Source organism: Ranitomeya imitator, chromosome 3, assembly GCF_032444005.1.
Source record: "Ranitomeya imitator isolate aRanImi1 chromosome 3, aRanImi1.pri, whole genome shotgun sequence".
Taxonomy (NCBI): domain Eukaryota; kingdom Metazoa; phylum Chordata; class Amphibia; order Anura; family Dendrobatidae; genus Ranitomeya; species Ranitomeya imitator.
The window spans coordinates 691,483,776-691,499,808 of NC_091284.1; the positions used below are offsets into that span (position 1 = coordinate 691,483,776).

Sequence of the window (16,033 nt, forward strand, 5' to 3'; positions counted from 1 at the left end):
ACAGGGCCAATAAATCACATCCTACGATATGAATCTGGAGCACAGAATAAACCAGGAGTCATAGTCTCTAGTAATAGATGTGTAAACATGAGCGCACGATTGTCCTGATTTCACGGTCTTCATCTTGCATTTATTGTGCTGGTTTTTATTGTTGTCTTCCTGTATCAGATATGTCGGAGCAGATTTGATGTGGGTGATTCAATGTGTTCTTCTGTAATTGGTAAGATCCCTGTTCTTATCTTTTATTCTTTATTCTAGACTTTTCCTTTTGTTTCTTCCCCCAGATTGAACATTTATATGGCCTCACCGTCTTTGAGAACTATTTATATGCTACAAATACAGACCATGCCAATGCTCAGCAAAAAACCAGCGTAATCCGAGTGAACCGATTCAACAGCTCCGAGCACCAGGTAGTGACCAGGGTGGACAAAGGAGGAGCGCTGCACATTTATCACCAACGCAGACAGCCAACCGGTAAGATGTGGATGGCGGTGTGGATGGTCGTCTTTACATTCTGCTGCTCATGCCTCGTATAACTTCATTCCGATGGGAAACCTTGACCTCTGGGGCACTTGTGTGACGTCTGGGGCTCCAACAAGCCACTTTGCTTGGTGAGGGCAATATACTAAACCTTTTGCCCGGGTGAAGAAAAGCCAAGCTAGAGCTCTGCATTGAGAAAATGCCAAAGAAAAAGGGAATACTACTTTATATTTGGTGCGAAGTGGAAATGAATCATCTTTATCGTTGCCTTATGTATGCACTTTAGGCAATTCTGCATGGCATTGATAAGCCAATAGTCTGCTGCTGATATATTTGTTGAAATGCTGTGTATTTATCATAGATTTGATCAGCGGTGAAAGCCTGTGGATGAGATTTGCATTGCTGCTTCGGATTTCTGCTCTTCTAACGCTACACGAGCTTCACTTTTATCGCACTTACAATGTGGCGTGAGCTCATGAAGACTGCAGAGTATATGGAGCCTTGAACATTGTATTTACGATGTAAGCACACTTCTAAAGGGAAACTGTCACCATGTTTTTGCTATGCAATCTGAAAACAGCATGCTGTAGAGGCAGAGATCCTAATTCCAGTGATATGTCACTTGTTGGCCTGCATGGTTTCTTTTTGATACAATCACAGATTCCTCTGCCTCAAACGTAGCAGTGTTCAGAATGCGGAGCTCTGTATAACCGCGGCGCCCACACCATTGATTGGCAGCTTCCTGTGTACATTGACAGTGGTGGTGTAACACAGAGCAGTTGACTAGGAGCCAGGATACACCTAGTCCTGTAGTGAGAATCTCCTGCTGATAAAACACTGATTTTATTGAAACAGCAGCACACAGCCCAATAAGTGACACATCACAGGAATCGTTGTCTCTGCCACTATGTCATGCTGCTCTCAGATTGCATAGCAATCAGTCCCTTTAAGAAATGGAGAATAAGCTGTAATTGTGAAGGTAGCCAGTGTAGCACACAGCAGCGAAAGGTAATGTATAATAAATCAGCCCCACATTCTTGTAACTATGAATATCCAGGTGTGAACAGCATCGTTTCATTCCATTAGCCTAGATATATAGCAATGGCATCACTGTGACTTTTCCTTCTATCGAATACATGCAGAGTAACAACCACCATGGTGACACTTTTATGTTACCTTTGTAATAATTCTGAATCCGTGTAATGCAGGGATTTATTGTGTTAGTAACTCTCTTATGTCAAAAGTCTGTAGTGTGAATACAAGTGGTTTATCTCGATAGTGGTTTACTTTTACTCCCTGACCTTTGCGTAGCATCAGGCTGTGACATGTGATTGTATTGTGTGACCGACAATATGACCTGCCCCGTGATAAAACTGAAGGGAGCAGAATAAGGCCTTACCTATTAGTGTCTTTTACTGGTTGTAGGCCCCGATTCATCAGGGCCTTTGTGCCTGTTTTTTGTCTAGTTTTGTGTGTCTTGCACTTTCATCATCGCCTTTTTTTTAAGTTTAAAATTTTGTTGCATCTTCACTCCAATCCCCAACCTCTGTATGTATTTCATAACATCAGTATTTTGGCGACAATTGTTGCCAAAAGTCACAAAAAAGAGTTCAAGACTGGAAGAAAGCCCAGTTTTGACTTTGGCGCAAAATTCATGAATTTGAGCTATTTTGATACCAAAAGAGACAAAATAGGAACGTGACTTTAAAAACCCCACAAATGATGACACAAGGCTGCAGTTCTGTAGTTAATGTGCTGTTTGCTAAGAAATACCTTTCTTTTGCTTTCAAGTACATTATTTATGAAGTTGACAGTTTTCCAGAATTTGGATGCTGGCAAATGTTGTTGAGCGGTTTTCAGGCGGTAATTGTATCCAGTAAACAGATTACCGTGGTTGTTCAGATATTATTCTGGCTTTTACATATTTATATTCCTTATCCTGTTGTATGATGCTAAGTACTTTCCCAGGGAATGCAAGTTCATCTTGTTTTTCAAACATATTTATTAAATTTTAATATAACGGGGGAAGTGAGGAAATATAAAAAAGGGGAAAGAGATAGGAGGTGTGGGAGGGGTATATAACGTGGTTGAGGAATATAAGGAAAAGTGGTACCAAGGTAGAGAATTCTGACTAGTATTGTGCATAACCAAAGCAATAATAATGCCTAAACAAGTAACCTGTTTCAGCAACAATACAAAGTATTTAGACAGATGTCATGGTCTGGTCATACCCTTTATGGAATTCCAATAAATGGAAAGCTGCAAGAAGCGGTTAAATCAAGGATCAGGAAAAAAAGAATTCCAGTGATTCCATTTTTGGTTGTATTTTCCTAGACAATCGTTGTTAATGGCGAACCTAAGATCTAAGGAATTCTGTACATAGAGTTTTTCCATCATGTCAGAGAGTTTCGGAGTATTTGGTTTCTTCCAGCAGGAAGCTATAGAGTTTTTAACTACCAATAAGGTGTGTATGAAAACGTCTCATAGACGGTCTGTATCCTCCAATCCGATGGAAAGGAGTGCGATTTGAGGAGTAAGCACACCGTTTTTATCGAGGAGCTTACGTAATTTATATATATATATATATATATATATATATAATCTAGTAGCCCTCTCATTGTAGACAGACATGCTCACTCCCTAGGGTATATAAAGTAGGGAAGATTTATTACTCATGTTTTAGAGAGGATCTTTCACCAGTTTAAAGGGACCTACCAACACGTTTTTTCCATATAAAATAGGGCCGTACCTGTAAGCCCTGTGTGACAGTATTCCAGAATGCTGTATATATGTCCCCAATACGCTCTCCATAAAACCAAGAATACCTTTTATTATACCCACCTATGGTCCAGTCCGATGAGCGTCACTGGTCTTGATCGGGCGCCTCATCTCTTCCGTGTGAATGACTCGTATGACGTCATCTATACAGTGTTCTCATAGAACACGTCATCCACACGAAGCAAAAAGAGAGGAGGCACCAGATCAAGACTAGTGACGCCCATCGGACTGGACGGCCCCATAGGTGGGTATAATAAAAGCTATTTTTTTGTTTTATGGAGGGAACATTATAGATAGCATTCGAGTATGCTGTCACATAAGACCCTACTTTATATGGGAGACACCTGGTGACAGGTTCTCTTTAAGCACGGTAAGCTGGCCACATCATGGAATAGTGGACAAAGAACTGAGTAAAACGTATATTTTTTTTCCTTAAATTTCTCGTCTCTGATATTGGCTTTTAAAGTTTAGATTCTAATTTTCTCTTAGATCAACCAATGTTGCCAGACATTCTCACTAGTGGCCTGGACTTTTTCTCCTGCATGACGTTAACCAATCATGTGCAGCAGACAGCATAATGCACGGGGAAAAGAAAAAAGAAAAATCCCTCCAGAGAATATCGGAGCTGGCTTTCTCTGTGTGAGACATGTAACGATACACAGCTCTGTTCTCCTCACTGATCTGACTGCTGGTATCTTTTGTGGTTGCAAACTGGAGAAGGAAGTAGAGCAGAGCTTTGTGTCATTACAAAACCCTCTGCATCTGCAGCTCTCATCTCATGGCACTGTCAGCTTTGCTCTATTTCGGGGAATGAGAACTACAGAAAGAACGAGACAGGGACAAGTAAACTTAGAACTTTAGCATTTAAGGCACCATTAAAGAGGGTATTAGGAGATTGATAAGAGCAGCTTCTAATACTTTCTAGGGGTCCTTTTAAGTCACACCCTAGACACTCTCTAGTGAGGAGCAGAGCGTCTCGAATGCACGTAATTTGCATATAGGAATTTAAATTCTGCCTGATTGTTCTTACTTGCGCCCTCACTTTCTCATTAAAGTGCAGGTTAGGCATATTACATTGGCTTATGACAATAGATTAACATTATCACAGCCAACACTTCTGTAAGATCTGTAGAGTGAGTAGCAATGTGCCAACACCACCTTCAAAATTAAAATATAAAATATTTTTACATTTCTTATTTCCTCAATCAAAGCTTTTCACATACTTACTTTCATATTAATTTAGAAAAGATTCTATATAAGATCGGAGGGGACCTGGCACACGGCACCCACACAGGTCCGCGACACTAAATCTTTAGTGACCACACTGGATACTGCAGAACAGCTTAAATTCTCTAGAAAATGTTGCACACTAACACTGTAAGGCTATGTGCCTCCCTGCCGCGAGAAATACGAATGCAGAATTGGCATGTGTATTCCCGCTAAACACTAGCGTTTTACAAGCGTAATTAGCTTGCAGAATGCTAGCGTTTTCTAAGCGATCTGTAGCATAGCTTGGAAAACTGATTGACAGGTTGGTCACACTTGTAAAACATAGTGTTTGACAAGTGCGACCAACTTTTTACTATTGATGCTGCCTATGCAACATCAATAGTAAAAAGATATAATGTTAAAAATAGCGAGACCGCTACGTCATCACAGGTCATTGTCGCAAGGCATTACTGGGAACGGAAGCATCGCCAGGAGTGGGAAGACTGCTGGGGACGCCGGAAGGTGAGAATATCACGATTTTTTATTTTAATTCTTTTTTTTTTTTTAACAATTATATGGTTCCCAGGGCCTGGAGGAGAGTCTCCTCTCCTCCACCCTGGGTACCAACCGCACATGATCCGCTTACTTCCCGCATTGTGAGCATAGCCCCATGCGGAAAGTAAGTGGATCAATGCATTCTTATGTGTGCGGAATCGCCACGATTCCGCTCAAAGAATGAACATGCTGCGTTTTTTTCCGGAATGCAATTCTGCCGTGGAAAAAAACGCAGCATGTGCACAAAAAATGCGGAATGCATTAAAAAAGATGGGGTGCTTATGTATGCGTTTCTAGGGTTTTAAAAGACAGCTGTTTCAGGAATTGCACATGCACATTAGCCACAATGAGCAAACTCTGACCCTACAATTTCTATTGAAGCCTCTGATAATGATTAGCAAAGGTTATTGTGAAGGAAAGGGTAACATGGTCAGCTGTCAGATCTCCTATTGTGACTGTTGGACCCTGTGTCATCAGCTGTGTATAGAGGCGTTACCGGTCATTGTAAGCCTGCCCCTGATGATAAGGAAACCGTTGTAAACTCTTCCTGAAGCAGCAGGAAGTTCAGAGTGTAAAATAACCCTAGTGGCCGTGTGAAAAGAGATGCAAGATTGCATTGTTTTCATATCATTGTCATTAATTTAAGAAAAGGAAAAAAAAATAGTATTTTTTTTAATTCAAGTAACAAAGAAACCTGATTTAACCAATAGGTAAATTTTCTGACAACACATTCTTTTTATTAACAGCTTCATCTCTGTCTTCACTGAGAAGCCTAATTACATCTTATACATTGTTCTAGTAGTACTTTTAGTAATTAAATCCTGCAGAGGGGAAAAATTGCTATATACGGTAATACAGGATGCAAGTCATATAATAGAAAGAAATCCTGTTATTTCTCATGTATACACAGAGATGCTTTTTGACAGTTACACTTGAAAGGGAACTTTTGTCACTGAGAAAATACAGTACAGTCTGCAAGTGTTATAGATCAGGGGGAGCCCAGTATTATTCTGGAAAAAGATTCAATTTTAAGCATTTAAACCTCTGCTCTTTCTGGGATTTTCAGTCCTGTCCGTGTATGCACTGTTTGCATAAGAGTGCATACAAGAGATGGCTGTGAGCCACTGAAAAAGCCCAGAAAGAGCAGAGCTTTAAATGAACAAAAGTTTTTATCATACAATTATATATCAACTTACTCAGCTCCACCTTCTCCGTTACATTGTGCCTCCAGATTAGACTGGATTTTCATGGTGTCCGATTCCCTTTAATTTGTTAGTCTCAAGTTGTCTCTTGAGCAGCACACAACTCGGCAGTCTCCTTATTTCCTGGTTTCTGGCAGGGTAGGCTCTCCTCCTTGAGTGACAGTTCTGGTGAGTAGCAGAGCTGTGGTGTTAGTAGAACTATAAAGCTCAGCACAAGCTCTGCCAGTTAGAAAGGATGTGAAAGGGACTTGTAAGGTGTTCATATAGAAATCAATGAGCTGGTGAGAGCTAACTGGGAGGTAAGGAGTTAACCCCCCCTCCTAGTATTTAACTACTGTGCACACTAGCCTGGTTTTGGGCAGGCACATGTTGCTGAGCTCCATGGAAACCAGCTGTACAGTATGAAAGAAAAACGCTCTCATTGCAGGAGAATGACAGCAAATATAAAAAGTAAGTTAACTGCAAACTTGCTTATTTGTATGCTGTCTAACAAATTAAAGCAATTTAATAGTTTGATAATACCGGTCTGGACCTGAAATGTTCATACATATTGTGGTAATCCGGACTTTTGTTGCAATTATGTGATGTCCCTACACGAGGGCAGTTCTGTGTACCAGATCTTGTAATGTGCGTGTTATCATCAGATCCCTCGGTGCAATGATTACTTTCTCTTGCCTTTCCTCCCAGTCCGGAGCCACGCCTGTGAACTGGATCAGTACAAGAAGCCTGGAGGATGCTCAGATATTTGTCTTCTTGGCAGCAATCACAAAACCAGAACATGTCGATGCCGATCCGGGTTTAGTCTTGGCAGTGATGGCAAGTCCTGCAAAAGTAAGGCAGATGCAGTCTATTTAGGCTGCTAGTCTGTCAGTGACATTGACATTAGTTTTCATGCATATGTAACTTTTCATTTCCGAAACATGTTCATGACTGTTCTGATATTCAAACATTTCCTGTTTTTAATCTCTTAATCTCTGCTTTTCTTATTGTTGGAATGACTGCTGCTCGAATGCGCGTCTCATGGTTACATATACTGGCCTGATGAGCTGCTCATTAGAGGGATTGTCCATCTTTGTGGACCGGTTTTCTTTTCTCTTTGAAATGCATGTATTTTTGGCTTAAAATCGTTTTTATAACTGGGTTTCATTCAAAATATTTACTCCTTTTGCTGTTTATGGCCTGTGCTATTGCACGGTTTATTGCAGTTTTTTTTACCTGGGTTAACTGAGAATCCATCAGTAAGCTGTTTCTGACAGTCCAATGAGAGAGTTTCTAACAGACCACATCAAAGTTAAATGCAAAGAAACAAGGAGCCTTTAAAAGGAAAACGGTGCAACCGTTAAATTGACCGAATTGCAAAAAATATTTTTTAACCTGAAATTCATATATTGAAAAATATAAATAAATAAATAAAACCATTTTCCCTAGAGGTGGGCAACACCATACCTTATCATTGTATGGCTGTTCATTGTACAAAATACCGGTTTCCTAATAGATTGTCAGCTCTTGCCAAAGGACCCTCGCTCCTTACATTTCAATGATTGATTGGTTTATTAAGACCCTTTTACACGTGGTAATGATCGTTCCAACTAACATTTGTTCCTGATAATTTCCCATTTGTGATCCTGCCCAGCAATCAAGGCCAAATGAGAAAGTGCTTGTTTCTGGCTGGTTGCATCTCTTACGTGGAGATATATTTGATCTGGTCTTCAGTGCCACTGGTGTAAGCAGAGGACGTTCTGTCGCCTCTGACAAAATGAAGCATTGCAAGTGGGCACAGAAACCCGACGATCATCATTTTTCTATTGACATTGGCATGGCTTGATCTTTTTTGTGGGATGAATTGTAGATTTGCATGACACCCTTCACTTTACCATACAATGTACTGGAAGTTGTGGTAATAACTATAAAACAAATATATATATATATATATATATATATATATATATGTGTGTGTATGCATACATGATTTGTTCCAAATAAAACAAAATATAGTATATAATAAAATAAATGTGTACATATATGTACAAAATATATATATATATATATATATATATATATATATATATATATATATATATATATATATATATATATATATATATATATATATATATAATATATATTTGGATCACATTTTTTTTTAACTTTTTTTTTTGGAAATGTATTCCTGATTAGGGACTTAAACCTACAATCTTTTGTTCACATATGGTATAGATTGCCATGCTGTGCTATTGCGGTATATAGAGATCATGACATTCGTCTATGGAGCCCAGCTACAGCCTAAGCTTCACAGGAGGACTACAGTGTCAGCCATGGCATGAAATTCTGGCATTTAAATGGTTAAACAGCAGTGACCAGAGCTAGCTCCAATTGCTGCTGTTGCAAGCGAATGCGTGTGTGGGCTCAGTTCTTAAACTCGCTCCATGCACCCAACACAGGACATACTATGTGGGGAAAGGGTTAAGAAAATATAGTGAAATATTCATTTGTTCATGTAGTATGTGTTGAATACTTTCTTTCATTTTTGAGTAAATGAACATTTTCATTGTTGACAGATCCTTTGCAGAATGTATTAATCAATGAATATCTGCCGCTACGCTGGCATTGCGCTCTTGGAGACTATTCAGAAAGACACTTAATCCTGTGCGAGGAAACCACTTTTGTACACACATCAACACTGTTAAGACGTTCTCTCTTGTTTCAGAGCCAGAACATGAACTCTTTCTGGTTTATGGCCGAGGACGGCCCGGCATAATCAGAGGGATGGATATGGGAGCTAATATTCCGGATGAGCACATGATACCCATTGAGAACTTGATGAACCCTCGAGCCCTGGACTTTCATGCCGAGTACGGGTTCATGTATTTTGCCGACACCACAAGCTTTCTGATTGGAAGACAGAAGATTGATGGAACCGGTCGTGAAAACATTCTGCAGGAAGGTGAGGTGTGATGTATCCACGCAAAGTCCAAATATCTAGAATAAGAAAATAACCAAAAACATTTTTAATTTCCCGCAGTCTCACTTTATGCATTGCACTGATTGTGCTCCACATGGAGTCAGTGGTAGAACGGCCGCAAGGCATTAACATTCTGCCCCCTTACAATGCAATGAATGAGGCCAAGTCTATTTTTTGAGTTTTCCACTTGAATTTGCTTGATTAGGGCTTTCCGTATGAGTAGTCTTCATTAGGCATTGTCGAATTTCAAGTCCGATTCCTGCAAAGAAATTAAAAACTGTCCCACTTTCATTGCCAAATGCTTCTCTCCCTCCGCCCAATTCCCGGAGGCCTCTGCATTCTTCTCTGCCTGTGACATGAGCTGTCCGGCCTGGTAGGCTCCAGCTAATTAACTAGGTGTGATTGCCCATGGACTCGCTGACATTGCTGCTGTCACTTTCTCCTCTTTTTGTAAGAGCCTGGAAAATAACCGATATTACTGCTCCATCTTTAGTCAGCAGAGTTGTAATTTTCTTGATTCATGAGCGGTAATGGAATTGTTTCAGCGTTGGCCCATAGTCCGTGAAATGGATTTTGTATGTAGAGGTCAAATTTACCATCCTAGATATTTCTAGAGCATGTCTTCAATATATTGAGTTGTGTTTTGTGGGTTCATGGATTTATAATCTATTGTTTGTCCTACCCAGTGTTGTGCGGGATGGACGGTTTACTCACACATTGCGCTATATCATGTGTTTTGCTTCTTTCTTTAGTCATCTATGAATTTGTTCATCGTTTGAGTATTTGCCTATTGTTTGAGTATTTGCCTGTGGCATGTGTTGATTTTTCTTGATTAGAGGCCGGAGATAATTGTTGCATGCGTGGTTCCTCCAGGGGACAGCTCATTTGTTATGGGTCATCCCTATTATTGCACGGAGCTGTTGCTGGGCTGTGTTGCCCTTTGCACATCGAAGCTGGAGAAATTCTACTCTGACTTAGTGCTATAAGATGCCACTTTATGGTAGTATGGCAGAAAATTGCTAAGTTACTTTTCATCCATCGTCCTGATGAAAATTGCAAAGGAAGAAGATAAATGAAAGTCTCAAATTAAAGGAGCTCTGTTTTCAGGATTTCACCCCCAAACTATTTATATTACAGCACTTTCACAGACAAGTCCAGCAATACCTTAACATAGCTAGTCTGTTCCTCCACTACTGAGAAATCGGTGTTTCACTTGATATAAAAATGATTGATCTGAAGCCTCTGTCACTCCAGCTCTATTCCCTGCCCAGCACCGCCTCCTTCTTGTCAGACTGCTGATTTGCCTGAAGTCACCCAACACTGTTGGTCAAGCAGGAGGCAGAGGCCGTGGGAATAGAGCTGGAGTGACAGAGGCTTCAGATCTACAAATAGCACAGACTAAATTTCTCACTAACAGAGGATTGGACTGGCCATGTAAAGGTACTGCTGGGCTTGTCTTTCAAATAGCTACATATTTTGGGGGTAAAATCCTTCTGACAGATTTAATTTAAAGATTACCATATGTGTTGGTATTCCACTTGGCTATATGCAGGTAGAACACCGAGTTATCGCTGTGTACAATGTTTGGTATTAACTGCATTACATTTTTTTTTTATTTAGATTTATGATTCTTGTATTTCCTACATATAATTTAACTCTAATTATATAATTGGGTTCCACCAATGCTTTAGATACAATTTTCTGATCTAAGTTGCCGTGCGAGTTGCACACACGCCGCTGTATGTAGCTGCTGCCTCTCCTATATGGAGGAATAGCTGTAGAACTAATTTGTATAGTACATTTTAGCGTTTTTTTTGTTTGTTTTTTGACCCAGAAGTAATGAATTGGATGTATTTTATAAATATTGTTTTGAATGTGTTCACATTTTAAAGGGATCCACAACGTAGAAGGTATTGCTGTAGATTGGATGGGAAACAATCTGTACTGGACAGATGATGGCCCAAAGAAAACCATAAGTGTGGCTCGCTTGGAGAAGGCATCTCAAACCAGGAAAACTTTAGTAGAGGGCAAGATGACCCATCCTAGAGCCATCGTGGTGGATCCATTGAATGGGTATGATGTCAATCATTTTTTTAATAATAATATTATGGTATGGGAGGTTCCATTGTGTTCCTCTGACAATACAGAGTGTATTTTGGGGGGAAATTTCTACTAACTTTCCTAGATAGTATGGAAGAATGCCATAGAGAAGCAGCTCAACTACAGATGTGATCCAAGCATTAAGTAAACATTTACCGTACTTGCTTCCTCAGGGTTTTATTAACTTGAATATACTATGTAGCATTGTCCTTATTCAGACTAATGAAGTAGAGAGGAGCATATAAGGAAAAATGATTTTTTTAACCACATTCATAGATGCTTAATAAGCCGTCCAGCTGTGCTACATTAGTCATGTTATTATTAATGTTAACTATTAATTAATGTTAGTTAATAGTTATGTTATTATAAGTAAAATCTTATTGCGTGCACTTACGGTAAGTGGTTCTCTGATCCTGAACTAAAGACCTATAAAGGTTTTTTTTGTTTTGTTTTATTTTTATACTCCGTGCACATACCTACACGTCAGTGCATCTATCCTTCCTTCTTAGGTGTCCCCATCTTTGTTCTCCTGCTTCTCTTCTTGTGTAGGCTCCCACCCTACCACTTCTGCACAGCATAGCTGTGCACCCATCCCAGTTTAGTACATATGAATTGCTGTGCTCTGCACAGTCCATGGTGTATTAGACTGACTGAGCTCTTGTCAATCACTACCTATGCAGAGCACAGCAGCAAAGGGCTTAGGTAGGTAGCGATTGATAAGCTTTAATCTAAAAGTCAGGTAGCAAAATGAATGGGAGGAGGATCAGCTTGAGACTGATTGTGGCTTCAGATCTGACATTGCAAGCAGCCTCCATATAAAACAAGCGCTCTCATACTAATCGGCATGTGACCGGATCCTGCTGAATCTGGAGGGTGCGCGGCATCTCAACAACATTGCCTGAAAAATCCTTTTTGGTCTGGAGTGCATTTCTTTCATTTTTGGCATCTTAAGTGATGTTGTTCTTCTGGCAGTAAGGTCGGGCCACAGCACAGAGCTTTTTAAAGAGTCCCAATCCTTGAACCAATGTGGCCATAGGATATTGTTTTCTTAGATCATTTGTGGATCCAGTGTTCATTAAATCTATGTTTTTAAGGTGGATGTACTGGACTGATTGGGAAGAAGATCCTAAAGACAGCAAACGTGGAAAGATCGAAAGAGCTTGGATGGATGGCTCTAACCGCAACGTCTTTGTCACATCTAAGGCTGTTCTCTGGCCTAATGGACTGAGCATTGACATTCCAAGAAAAATTCTGTACTGGGTAGATGCCTTCTATGACCGTATCGAAATGGTATACCTTAATGGCACTAGTCGCAAGGTAAGAATTATCTTCTTAAACTCCTGATGGTAAAAACTGTAAATTTGGCCCATAAAGTTGCAGAATTACTTGGAAAGCTCGTAACTCATTACCTGAGTCTCTTTGTTTCCTATGTTGGAGAGAATTTTGCCATCATGATTTATTTGACCATCACTTTTCTTTTAGTCTGTTCTGAATTGTAGATGGAAGTTTATATTTATATTTTTTCCCCTTATAGGCAGTATATGAAGGTACAGAATTGAATCACGCTTTTGGGCTCTGCCACTATGGTAACTACCTCTTTTGGACTGAATACAGGAGTGGTAGCATTTACCGCTTAGATCAAGTCACAAAAACAGTCACTCTACTGAGAAATGAGAGACCACCAATCTTTGAAATCCGAATGTATGACGCTCAGCAGCAGCAAGGTGAGTATATGCTAACTCTTGGAAAATCAAAGGCAAAATGATGTCTGTATTTGTTTTACTGTAAAATGTGTATAGAACTACTCGGAGTAACCTGTGTATTCAGAAACAGTTTGTTAGACTTAAAGCGGTTATCCAGGACTGTTATTGTTTTCTTTTACTCTGATGGCACAGAGTGGTCACATACTGCTCCTGCTGGAGATTCAGCTTCTTCTGCTGACATCATGTCACAGAGCAGCGGCTTCTCGTCCCCTCCGCTCTGTTTACGGGGCATGAGGGTCGAAATCATGCTGATTTACATCCTGCGAACCCCCCAAACCCTTCCCCACTGCCTGTCTGCGGCTATCAATCCATATGGCGTCAGCAGTCACAAACTGTCATCAGAACAACCTCGGAAAAATAGGAGCTACTTTATTGATGTGGAGCAGTTGAATCGCCGGCAGTGACCTCTCTGAGCTGGCGTCACGTACAATAGGCATATAATTTAGAACACAATTCATAAAGCACGCAGTATATAATCAAGCTGAGAATATATCCAAATACATTACAGTATTCTCCCTCTAGTACAAAATGAACAATCAATCTAGAAGGTGGAGTACTCCTAAACATATGAAGGAAACCCAGAAATCGGAGTAACTGTATACCACCAAAGAACAAAGGTAGGAAATAAAATGTATCATTTTACTGAGAAAACATAATAAAAACAACATATACATAATTTGTCAAATATCGCATCAAAGTTTATACAATGGAAGAAATTGGAAGACATGAAAGGAAGTGGCACAATCAACAAATGTAGCGCGAAACTGCACAATCAACAATTGATAGTGAGAAATGGCACAATCAACAAGTGTAGTGAGAAACGGCACAATCAGCAAATGTAGTGAGAAACGGCACAATCAACAAGTGGTAGCGAGAAATGGCACCATCAACAAGTGTAGTGAGAAACGGCACAATCAACAAGTTTAGTGAGAAATATCACAATCAACAGGTGGTAGTGAGAAACGGCACAATCAACAAGTGTAGTTAGAAATGGCACAATCAACAAGTGTACTGAGAAACGGCACAATCAGCAAATGTAGTGAGAAATGGCACAATCAACAAGTGGTAGCGAGAAATGGCACCATCAACAAGTGTAGTGAGAAACGGCACAATCAACAAGTGTTAGTGAGAAATGGCACAATCAACAAGTGCAGTGAGAAACGGCACAATCAACAAGTGGTAGTGAGAAATGGCACAGTTAACAAGTGTAGTGAGAAACGGCACAATTAACAAGTGTAGTGAGAAGTGGCACAATGAACAAGTGTTAGTGAGAAATGGCACAATCAACAAGTGCAGTGAGAAACGGCACAATCAACAAGTGTAGTTAGAAATGGCACAATCAACAAGTGTACTGAGAAACGGCACAATCAGCAAATGTAGTGAGAAATGGCACAATCAACAAGTGGTAGCGAGAAATGGCACCGTCAACAAGTGTAGTGAGAAATGGCACAATCAACAAGCGCAGTTAGAAATGGCACAATCAACAAGTGTACTGAGAAACGGCACAATCAGCAAATGTAGTGAGAAATGGCACAATCAACAAGTGGTAGCGAGAAATGGCACCATCAACAAGTGCAGTGAGAAACGGCACAATCAACAAGTGGTAGTGAGAAATGGCACAATTAACAAGTGTAGTGAGAAACGGCACAATCAACAAGTGTAGTGAGAAACATCACAATCAACAGGTGGTACAATCAACAAGTGGTAGCGAGAAATGGCACCATCAACAAGTGTAGTGAGAAACGGCACAATCAACAAGTGTAGTGAGAAACATCACAATCAACAGGTGGTAGTGAGAAACGGCACAATCAACAGGTGGTACAATCAACAAGTGGTAGCGAGAAATGGCACCATCAACAAGTGCTTGTGAGAAATGGCACAATCAACAAGTGTAGTGAGAAACATCACAATCAACAACTGTAGTGAGAAACGGTACAATCAGCAAGTGTAGTTAGAAATGGCACAATGAACAAGTGGTAGTGAGAAATGGCACAATCAACAAGTGGTAGTGAGAAATGGCACAATCAACAAGTGTAGTGAGAAGTGGCACAATCAACAAGTGTTAGTGAGAAATGGCACAGTCAACAAGTGCAGTGAGAAACGGCACAATCAACAAGTGGTAGTGAGAAATGGCACAATCAACAAGTGTAGTGAGAAACGGCACAATTAACAAGTGTTGTGAGAAGTGGCACAATCAACAAGTGTAGTTAGAAACGGCACAATCAACAAGTGGTAGTGAGAAATGGCACAATCAACAAGTGTAGTAAGAAACAGCACAATCAACAAGTGTAGTGAGAAACAGCACAGTCAACAGGTGGTAGTGAGAAATGGCACAATCAACAAGTGTAGTGAGAAACGGCACAATCAACAAGTGTAGTAAGAAATGGCACAATCAACAAGTGTTAGTGAGAAATGCCACAATCAACAAGTGCAGTGAGAAACGGCACAATCAACAAGTGTAGTGAGAAACATCACAATCAACAGGTGGTACAATCAACAAGTGGTAGCGAGAAATGGCACCATCAACAAGTGTAGTGAGAAACGGCACAATCAACAAGTGCTTGTGAGAAATGGCACAATCAACAAGTGTAGTGAGAAACATCACAATCAACAGGTGGTAGTGAGAAACGGCACAATCAACAACTGTAGTGAGAAACGGTACAATCAACAAGTGTAGTTAGAAATGGCACAATCAACAAGTGGTAGTGAGAAATGGCACAATCAACAAGTGTAGTGAGAAGTGGCACAATCAACAAGTGTTAGTGAGAAATGGCACAGTGTTATGTTTGCTAATGACAGGTGTTATGAAGGCAATCCAGAAACACAGTGTGCTTAGCGATCAGAGCGCACACAGTGATCTGACAAATACCCAAAAATACAAGAACGAGCTCTGAGACGTGGAAACTCTGTAGACTGCACACCTGATCCTGTCCTAAACACAACTAAAAGCGGCTGTGGATTGCGCCTAACAACTACCTAGGCAA

General features: G+C 40.2%; 1 protein-coding gene across 2 annotated transcripts in view; it reads left to right on the forward strand.

Moving 5' to 3' along the window:
• LRP1 (LDL receptor related protein 1) overlaps positions 1 to 16,033 on the forward strand; it is a 439,205-nt gene that overhangs the window by 217,342 nt on the left and 205,830 nt on the right. For both annotated transcript variants that reach the window (XM_069758543.1, XM_069758544.1), the window contains exons 9-14: positions 285 to 474; positions 6,912 to 7,055; positions 8,932 to 9,168; positions 11,079 to 11,259; positions 12,381 to 12,603; positions 12,821 to 13,010. In XM_069758543.1, the coding sequence (XP_069614644.1) occupies positions 285 to 474; positions 6,912 to 7,055; positions 8,932 to 9,168; positions 11,079 to 11,259; positions 12,381 to 12,603; positions 12,821 to 13,010 (1,165 nt within the window). The remainder of the gene's footprint in view (positions 1 to 284; positions 475 to 6,911; positions 7,056 to 8,931; positions 9,169 to 11,078; positions 11,260 to 12,380; positions 12,604 to 12,820; positions 13,011 to 16,033) is intronic.